A 10497-nucleotide genomic window follows, 5' to 3' on the forward strand; every position below is an offset into this window, starting at 1 on the left:
TCTACGATCAATCTATCTATGACCACGCTCGTATTTTGACCTCACTTAGCGGAAGTTATGGCGGAGCTCAGAGATGATCACGTTCGTCTGATAAGAGGTAAAATAATAGCATAAATACTGCTCAGTTTCTTGCAGAAACTGATTGTTTCGCTAGATAAGACTCTTATTCATCGTCTGGTATCATTTAAAACCCTTTGAAGCTGTACTGAAACTGTCATTTGGACCTTGAACCATTTGGAGCCCATTGAAGTCCATTATATGGAGAAAAATCATGGAATGTTTTCATCAAAAGTCTTAATTTCTTTTCGACTGCAGAAAGAAAGACATGGACATCTTGGATGACATGGGGGTGAGTAAATTATCAGCAAAAGTTTATTTAAAAGTGAACTAATCCTTTAACTTATTGAGCAGTTTGAGCTGCAGCAGCTCGCCTGTTCAGTAGGCTGCCCATGACCCTGTCGCCGGTTTACCACAGTTCCTTCCTTGGACCACTTTTGATAGATACTGACCATTGGAGATCGGGACACCCCACAGAGCTGCAGTTTTGGCAGATATATCCCACCCCCTAACAGGTGCCGTGACGAAGAGATAATCAATGTTATTCACTTCACCTGTCAGTGGTCATAATGTTATGCCTACGTCTTTTCGTCGCTGTTCTTTTAAGTTTTCTGCTGCATACGTCTGGAATCACCTGACTTTAAGGCCCATTTATCTCACTCTCCTCTTTTAAGAATTTGACTGTATTGCACCCGCTTTTTATGCTGCCTCTTGGCCAGGTCCAGGTCCGTCATTGTAAATGAGAACTTGTTCTCAACGGACTTACCTGGTTAAACAAACAAATTATCGGTGTATTATGCAAATTAAGCTAAAAAAAAAAATTATTTCTACTCATTATATGGACACCAACGGGGGCATGTATGTTTAGTGTGTACAGTACTGTGCAAAAAAGATTAATAATAATTATTATAATAATAATCATTGTAATAATAATACCAAATCATACCAAATATTGATTTTAATTAGCTAGGAGATGATATATGGCTTTTTTTTTTTTTCAAAACATCATTATTGTACAGCATTTTTTCACAAGTGCCTAAAATGTTTCAGAGTACTTCAGCTTGCAGGTAGATTTCTCCAGGCATTTAGGAGATGTTATATAGATTTAGCCTGTCTCTTCATGTAATCCCAGACTGGTGATGGTGAAGATTTTGCACAGTACTGTATATTTGACTATATACAGCTATATGTATATTAAACAGATAGCTATAATAACAACATTAATAATAATAATAATATTATAGATAGATATATAGATAGATAGATGCTGTGCTGTGGAAGCAAAATGCAATGAAATGCTGTGCCAGTGAGTACACATATCAAACATAACTCTATAGTAGTTTAAACCACTTGACATTAAATGCTTAATTAATAGTTAACAGTGAATGTGATGTCATGATGGCATAACCTTAGCAAACTACTCTACTCATGCTGTCTAAAGTACTCTACTTTGAGGATAGTATTTTTTTATCAGGGTTTTTGCACGTTTTAAAAAGGTCTTAAAGTCTTAATCCACCCATTCACAAATTAAGGTCTTAAATCAGAGCAGAAAGTCTTAAATTCATAAAGTCCTTTTATTAAATGTCGCATGCTCAGCAAAAAAAATGATATGGTAGTATTTTCTATTTCCCAGTACCTCTGTATTTTCGTTGTCTATTTTTTTTTAATGAATTAGTATGTAGATCAGTGTGAGCTTGTATTTTGAAACTTTGAAGTGTTACTATACAGTTGTTTATGTTGAGACATTAACATTTAGAGAACATATTGACATGTTGTGTTCCTTTTAATTAATTCTTTACGTTTTTAAAAAGTCTTAAATCTAACTTTATAAAACTGTGGCACCTTTACATTTTAAATGTCATATTATGTGTAGTAATATGATAAATAATGGTGTCTGATTGTAAAAAAAAATTCAGATTTTGAAAAGCTGTAAGCATTATTGCCTACTTATGAATTTTTTTAATTATATTATATTGATATTTGCAAAGCTTCTATTGTTTATCCTATCAGTTTTTTTTTCTGTCAATAAAATCTGATTTAAAAAAAAATAATGTTGTCACGTTACTCTCCATTTACAATTAAACAATTTAATTAAATGTTTCCTTTCCTGTGAAGTGCGGCCATTTCAGTAAAAGGGGTTGACTTGTGGAATGGTCTCACCGATGATCTTAAGAGGACCAACTCCATGTATTATTAAAAAAAAAAAACAGTTAAAAATCCTTATTTTTGACAACTATATGGATGCCTAAGAAAAATTGTCTAAGATAAGTTTATGTATAATTGTTGTGCATTAATTCTGTTTATAGTATTATAAATATATAAATATAATATATATGCACATTGTTGTGCACAATTCTGTTTATAGTAATAGCCATCTGTATATTATATTCATAGTACATATCCACCTGTAAATTCTGTTTATAGTAATAACCATCTGTATATTTATTCACTGTACATATTCACCTGTAAATTCTGTTTATAGTAATAACCATCTCTCTATTTATAGATATATTTATATATATTCAGTATCCATGTCCTGCACTTATGCAAACGTTGTATATCCTGCACTTGCTGCTATTGCACTTCTGGTTAGACCTAAACTGCATTTCGTTGCCTTGTACTTGTACTTGTGTAATGACAATAAAGTTGAATCTAATCTAATCTAATTAATTGAAACAACACAAGCAACAAACAAACATTTGTAATTAAGTGTGTGTATGTACACTCATCTAAAGGATATAGCATCTTGCAGTTGATGGAGATTTGTGGGATGCACATCCAGGGCACGAAGCTCCCGTTCCACCACATCCCAAAGATGCTCTATTGGGTTGAGATCTGGTGACTGTGGGGGCCATTTTAGTACAGTGAACTCATTGTCATGTTCAAGAAACCAATTTGAAATGATTCGAGCTTTGTGACATGGTGCATTATCCTGCTGGAAGTAGCCATCAGAGGATGGGTACATGGTGGTCATAAAGGGATGGACATGGTCAGAAACAATGCTCAGGTAGGCCATGGCATTTAAACGATGCCCAATTGGCACTAAGGGGCCTAAAGTGTGCCAAGAAAACATCCCCCACGCCATTACACCACCACCACCAGCCTGCACAGTGGTAACAAGGCATGATGGATCCATGTTCTCATTCTGCTTACACCAAAATACCATCTGAAAGTCTCAACAGAAATCGAGACTTATCAGACCAGGTAACATTTTTCTAGTCTTCAACTGTCCAATTTTGGTGAGCTTGTGCAAATTGTAGCCTCTTTTTCCTATTTGTAGTGGAGATGAGTGGTACCCGGTGGGGTCTTTTGCTGTTGTAGCCCATCCGCCTCAAGGTTGTGCGTGTTGTGGCTTCACAAATGCTTTGCTGCATACCTCGGTTGTAACGAGTGGTTATTTCAGTCAAAGTTGCTCTTCTATCAGCTTGAATCAGTCGGCCCATTCTCCTCTGACCTCTAGCATCAACAAGGCATTTTCGCCAACAGGACTGCCGCATACTGGATGTTATTCCCTTTTCACACCATTCTTTGTAAACCCTATAAATGGTTGTGCGTGAAAATCCCAGTAACTGAGCAGATTGTGAAATACTCAGACCGGCCCGTCTGGCACCAACAACCATGCCACGCTTAAAATTGCTTAAATCACCTTTCTTTCCCATTCTGACAATTCAGTTCTCCCATTCTGGAGTTCAGGAGATTGTCTTGACCAGGACCACAGCCCTAAATGCATTGAAGCAACTGCCATGTGATTGGTTGATTAGATAATTGTATTAATGAGAAATTGAACAGGTGTTCCTTTAAGTGAGTGTATGTATATATGTATATATGTATGTATATGAGTATACATGCCACTGTATATACAGTACGTGTATATGACTATGTGTGTATGTATTCATATGTTTATACATGTATATTGTTTATGTTTAAATTTTGATGGGTAGATGTTTTGTAAATAGGGAAGGTGTAATAAGCCATGGCTTCAGCCTACACCTTTTCGGTTACCCTCCTTGTTTGTAATGAATTTGCTGTACATACATTTTGTTCGATGTTTAGTAACCGAATAAAACCTCATTCATTCATTTGCACTACATTTTCTTTTTTTTCTGGACTTGGTTAATTTGAAGGAAATTAAGAGGTAATAAACATATTACATTCAAATTAAATTGTGTTTTTGAATAGGGCGCAACAGTCCGGTTGGGGAAATAAAAAATTCCATTTATTTTCTCCATAGGATTGAAAATGGATTTTGAACGATAACTTAAACTTTTAAAGACAGACCTACTGTGAGCTAGGTTGTTAATCAGTGGTATTTGCTGTTGAAGCCGCCAGTCTGCGTCATTTCAGCTAATTTTTTAAATAATTTAACAGTGGAATACCTGGTGATAAACTACATAACCAATGACGCTGTACCGAGAATTACAGCAATCAGACACAGCAAACAATGCTCATGGGTCATATCAGCGTTTGGTCGTTTTTTTTTTTTTTTATGTTTCAAGCTCATTCCATGGTAATGGAGTTTTATCCATCCCTCTGAGCTGCAGAGTGGGGTTGCTTTGCAAAAAAAAGTATGTCTCAGCTCACACTTTGGTTTGAGAAATGCTGTTGTTGTCTAGTGTAGTTGTTCCCAATCCTGTGTGGAGGCCCACTAGCACTGCACATCTTGGCTGCGTTCAAAGGCTTAGGCAGCTGACTTGTTGCCCCACTGTTATATTTTGGCAACAGTTCTTCTAACCCCAATTGATGGAGTGTGTAGCTTTTCATTTCTTAAACAACCATGTAGGAAGACTCATTATGGCCATGTCCCAGGATGACAATGTCAAGATTAAATCAGGCTCCCCTAGCCTGAATATTGTCCCCAAGTGGATTGAAATGTTGATCGGTGTAAAACCGAGTTCTGGCTGTCTTTCTCTGCCTTTGAGAAAATGACAGGCCAGACTAGCCAATCCTGAAGTCTCCTGTTTTGACGTCCACACAGGAACGGTTACCTCCCTTTCCTCCACCCAGATAATCTGGCATGCCCATGCAAACGCTATATTTGTCCTCGAGAGATCATGGCTTGTGAACGAGTGAATGCTGGCAGTTTCTCAGTATTTGGATGTACAAATGAAAACAGAAGTCTTTTTTCAGTTCCTTCTGATCTGTGATCAGTGATTTCTTATGTGTAGCTAATTATTTATTATTCGTGCACACACTGCGGCTTCTCTCTCTCCCGACAGAACAGGGTTTTTGTGTTTTCTATCTTTTGAGTCAGTGTTTTTGTACGTCCTCGTCGAGTCTATCTGTTCTACAATGTATAAACCTCACGCACGCCGAGGCTCGGGCTGCACTGACCGGTCGGCCTTCAACATCCCCGACCCCCAGTACTGCATCTGGCCCACAGCGGAGGCACCAAACGCGGCGCGAGATTAAGCAGAAGGGGGCTAAGCGTGAGCGTATCCGGCTAGGCTAGCCAGCTATCCCCACAATAAACTGGATTACATTCGATTACTGCTGTTGTGTCTTTGTTTGCGCTGTGTACTCAATGCTTGAGTCACTGATGCTTTTCATATGATTGGAACATATCTAAAAATAATGCTAAAATCAACACTTACTAACTCGTTCATCTCGCTGTAATGGTACATTGCATGTGTTACAAAGTTGGTAGAATAATGATGAAGACGGACTCGGCGTGACTGGGACTCGTGTTTATTCAGAACTCTCAGATACAAACACAATAAACTCGCACTGACAGCGCTATCACAACTCAGTAGTTACTATAAATAACTTTGTTAGCAATCGCTCCGTCTCCGTGATGTCCGGTTCGCGAACGAATCATTCTTTTGAATCGGTTCTTTTTAGTGAACCGAATCAGTTCACCAAATCGGACTGAATCGTTCTAAACGGTTCGCGTCTCGAGTCAGCGCTGATCCATAATTTACTAAAGTTACTAACTTTCTGACATGAGTGACAGCCCCTCCGACTAGAAATAAACTAACAACCTGAAGTATATTTTATTAACTACAACAGTTCACTGAACTGAGACAGGCTGAGAACTGATGTGAAGTGAACTCAGGTCCATCCGTCTCTCTGGCAGCAGGCTCGTGCATCGTAGACCTCGTTAAACCACGCCCCCTCCGCTCATTTCAAATGCAAAGATGTCAGCCAATCACAACAGTGGGCGTTTTTACTGAAGTCTCACAGCAGACACGCCTCTTGAAACAGGGCATTCAGCCACAGGGCAAACAGCAGTATAGAAAAAATGCCTTTTATTTCTAAATTTTGACATTTTATGATGTAAAAAGCATACTAACAATATAAGTACACCTCAGGAAACATTATAAAATAATAGAAAAATGCCATGCCATGGGACCTTTAATATACATTTTTTAATATATGACACATGTTCACATAAGCTGTTTAACTACATCTGTTTACCTGAATAACGTGTAAAATATCTATTGCCTTTTATCACATGGCATGGAAAAATGTATGATATATGTAATAAATCTGCTGAGGATGAGCCACCACAGGCCAATACATTACAAAAATACAATTAAAAATAAAGGTTATTTTGTGGCATGCATGATTCCATGAAGAACCATCATTCATAGACCTTTTCCATTGCACAAAATGTTCTTTGTAGTGTAAAAAGGTTATTCGGGCTATTAAAAGGCACTGCAAGTAAATCTGTTCTTTAAGAACCCTTCACAGGTTCTTCGGGGAACCAGAAATGATAATACCATAGCTGTGAAAACCCCTTTTTGATTCTTTCTGGCAGTGATCAGTAGTGAGTTATACTTGTCTTGTTAAAAAGTAAACTTTTGTCAGTATTTATGGTGCTATAGTTATTCTATTCCAAGTCTCTGAATGAACCAGAAAATATGTTTGTGAATGGCTACAGTTTTCCATTATAGTATATAAGCTATATTCATAATGGTAGGTTATTCAATTATTTATGTTTCCTTTTTTTTTTACAGGGCAGGGCTGGAGCTCTCTCAGTTGTCTTAATGGTGGAATGCATTCCAGTCAGATTATGCAAGCACAGAGCTGCAAATATGCAAAGGGAAGAAAAACAAAAATGTTTCTGAACTGTGGATTACTATACTTTTCGGATAAAAAGGACTGTGGATTGCTCTTATCTGAACATGGACACTAGCATGGTAAGACCATGTGCATTTTATTGAACATTTCACTTGACAAATAGTGTATTCAACTTCTCAGTGGCACAACTAATGCCACGTCTGTGTGTTCTTAACAGGTGAATGATATATCTTGTCTTTTTTAAATTATGCAGCACAATTCAAATGCAAACTAAATGGTGAAACAAAACTTTTTTTTTTGCCTTCAATGACAGGATAGGGGACATCTTATAGTCACACATATTATATGCAAATTGAAAACACTATCTTTGCACGTTAATTTATGTTAGGACAACAAAGAATTGACTCTGTTTTGAGCTGCTTGATATTATTTGATCGGCGTGGAAGGAATTAGTCAAGAACTTTAAAAACTTCCCACAAAAGAGATGGCATATTTTACAGTTCATTTCAGGAGAAACTTGGGGTTTTGTTGTTGCAGTAAAAGGTCAAATATATGACTGAACTGATTATCATTCACATCTAATATAGACCATCAGCCAATACACCATTACAGTTCTGCTGTCGTCTTCTCAGCTGCTGAACTACTTTGTATAATTGTCTCAGCTGTATAGAGAAATCAATCAGATATCAAAATGTCTGTAGCATTTTATAAACAGAAATCCCCCATCAAGATTATATATAGACAGCAGTTTTTATTTTTAAGTTTTTTATTTTTTAACTGTCATTACAAAGAGTATGATGCAGTGCAATTCAGTAGCTAAGCATAATGCTTTAACCTAACAGACATTTGATACGAAACTCAAAATCTACAGCAGTGCCAGATGATATTCACACAGATGGATAGCAGACACATCAATATAAATCAATGGCTACTCTGCAGACTAGCTGGAAATATACCCAGGTCAACTGTTTGGAAACATTACTATGTTTAATGTTTTTGAAAGAAGTCTCATCAATCCTGCATTTATTTGATCAAAATGCAGAAAAAAACAGTATTATTGTGAAATATTATTACATTTTAAAGTAAATTTCTATTTTAATGTACTTTAAAATGTATTTCTGTGATGCAGAGCTAAATTTTCATCAGCCATTACTCCAGTCTTCAGTGTCACATGATCCTTCAGAAATCATTTTAATATGCCGTTTTATTATCAATGTTGGAAACATTGTGTTGTGCTGCTTAATATTTTTTTATAACCTGTGATACTTTTTTTAGGATTCTTTGAGGAATAAAAAGAGAAAAAGAAAGGAATGATTTCTATAGTGCATGGCTTGCCTATTAATATTAATTAATAATCTACTGACACTTTTCATAGATAGACAGACAGACAGACAGACCATCAGAGTGAGGATAAAGTGACAAAGTGAGGATCTTTTGGCCAGTGGGGTTAATGTTTTAAAGTTAAGGTAAGGTTAGGCACTTAGTTGTAGGGGTTATAGGGATTGCATTATATCAGTTAATGTCCTCACAGAAATAGGGATACAAACGTATGTCTGTGGTTCAGGTATATCCTATGTTATGAGGACAAAATGTCCCCAAAAAGATGGCAATATCTGAAATCCTTGTCCTTGTGGGGATATTATAAGTCTAAAGATCTCGTTTACCCTATCGTCGTGGGCATGGTCATGTGGCATTTCTATGGAAGATATCTGTGCGGCGGCAAGATGGGCCTCTCCGTCCACTTTTATTAGATTCTACAATTTGGAAGTTTCTACTTTACCTTTTCCTGCCAGTTTTGCCCTTCATTCACGAACGGATTGTTCACAAGCATGTGCTACATTATACCATAAGGCCCGACTATGTCTGGTCAGTTGTTCATATGGCCCAATTTCATCCGGCGTCTTCTTCCCTTAAAAGGCCCACTTTGTCGGCCTCGCCAGGGATTTTATTACTACCAATTATCATGTGTCTCTGGTTCCTCGGTCCAGTCTGGTTCAGTCAGCACGCACAGCGCTTTACATTAGGTTCCCATAATGCAATATGAGAGACCTCTCGAAAGGGAACGTATATTTTCCCATTAGGAAAACCACTTATGAAAATGTAAAAAGTTTCCTTTGAGGGAGGGATTAAATGAATATACAGTTTGTACAGTATAAAAATATACAGTGTGTGTGTATGTGTGTGAGAGAGAGAGAGAGAGAGAGAGAGAGAGAGAGAGAGAGAGAGAGAGCTCTACTGTAGTAGATAAGTCAAGCCACTTATCCAAATCCATTGGCCATAATCCCTCAAGAGAGAACTAGTCTTCTCGATTTAACAGTATTTGAGGATTGATGATACACATTATCCTCCCAAAGGAGACTATAAGGGCTGCTGCCTTAAAGAGGTCATGACATGATTTTTTACAATTATTTTATTATGTTCTTTGAGCAGTATTTCAGTAGACTGGTAAACCCAGCCTGATCTGCCGGCGATTTGATTTCGCCCTGCAGCTCAGTCTGGAAACCTGTACATTCATTTCTAATGCTTCTGTTACACTTTTGCGGGAACCAATCACAGACCATCTTAATCCACCTGGCGCTATTTGCGGGTTTAATGCGATGACGGATAGAGAAGCGATGGGTCGATGCCCGTTGTTCACGCCTCTTGTTGTCTGATTGGTTGAAGGACTATCCAATTTCGTACAGAGTCATTTGAATTATGCTCGTTTATCACACCTCTTGTGCAGTAGAAAATACATAGCAGACTCCCCAGACTAATGTTCAATCTTAAATTGAGTTTGGTCTGGTGATAGCCAGACAAGTATTTCAGATCATGTATTTAAAATGTGTATTTGAAATTTTTATTTTAAAGCCTTTGAAAAAAAATAAACACTTATATAATAAAAATATTATACTTATAATACTTATACTGACACCTACAATGTGCATGCACCATCATGCAAAAATAAAGGTAGTGGATGCAACTGTTAATGCTGTATTCGTATTAATCCATGATAGATTTATTCTGTGTATTTCCTTGAATGGGCAGTTTGCCGGATCAACAGTAGCACTAGTGTTACACAATAGACTATTCAGTGCTGTGTAACTAATTACATGTAATCTGTATTACGTAATCAAATTCCAAAAATTAAGTACTTATAATTAGATTATATTACATATTAAAATACTCTAATCAGTTAATTTTTTATTGATTACATATTTACACAATGGCAGTAATAATTTATTGATTCTACCTAAATCTTTTTTTTTTCTTTTCATCTTTTACATTTTCCTTTCAAAACAAAACCTATGTTCAGAAAGTCTTCTTGTTTTGTGTAATTGCACAAATAGACCATAAATAAGATGGCTAAAGTTACATGGAAAATTAAGGCCAAATAGCATTTAACAACTGGATCTACAGAAATCATTTCACTTTGAAGGA

General features: G+C 36.8%; 1 protein-coding gene across 2 annotated transcripts in view; it reads left to right on the top strand.

Moving 5' to 3' along the window:
• LOC307138538 (uncharacterized protein) overlaps window positions 1-8364 on the top strand; it is a 57510-nt gene extending 49146 nt beyond the window's left edge. For both annotated transcript variants that reach the window (XM_079836878.1, XM_079836879.1), the window contains one exon: window positions 7014-8364. In XM_079836878.1, coding sequence (XP_079693004.1) covers window positions 7014-7124 — 111 coding nt within the window. In that variant the 3' untranslated portion in view covers window positions 7125-8364. The remainder of the gene's footprint in view (window positions 1-7013) is intronic.
• Window positions 8365-10497: the final 2133 nt, after the last annotated feature.

The sequence above is a fragment of the Gobio gobio genome, assembly GCF_949357685.1.
Source record: "Gobio gobio genome assembly, chromosome: 15".
In the NCBI taxonomy this organism is placed as follows: domain Eukaryota; kingdom Metazoa; phylum Chordata; class Actinopteri; order Cypriniformes; family Gobionidae; genus Gobio; species Gobio gobio.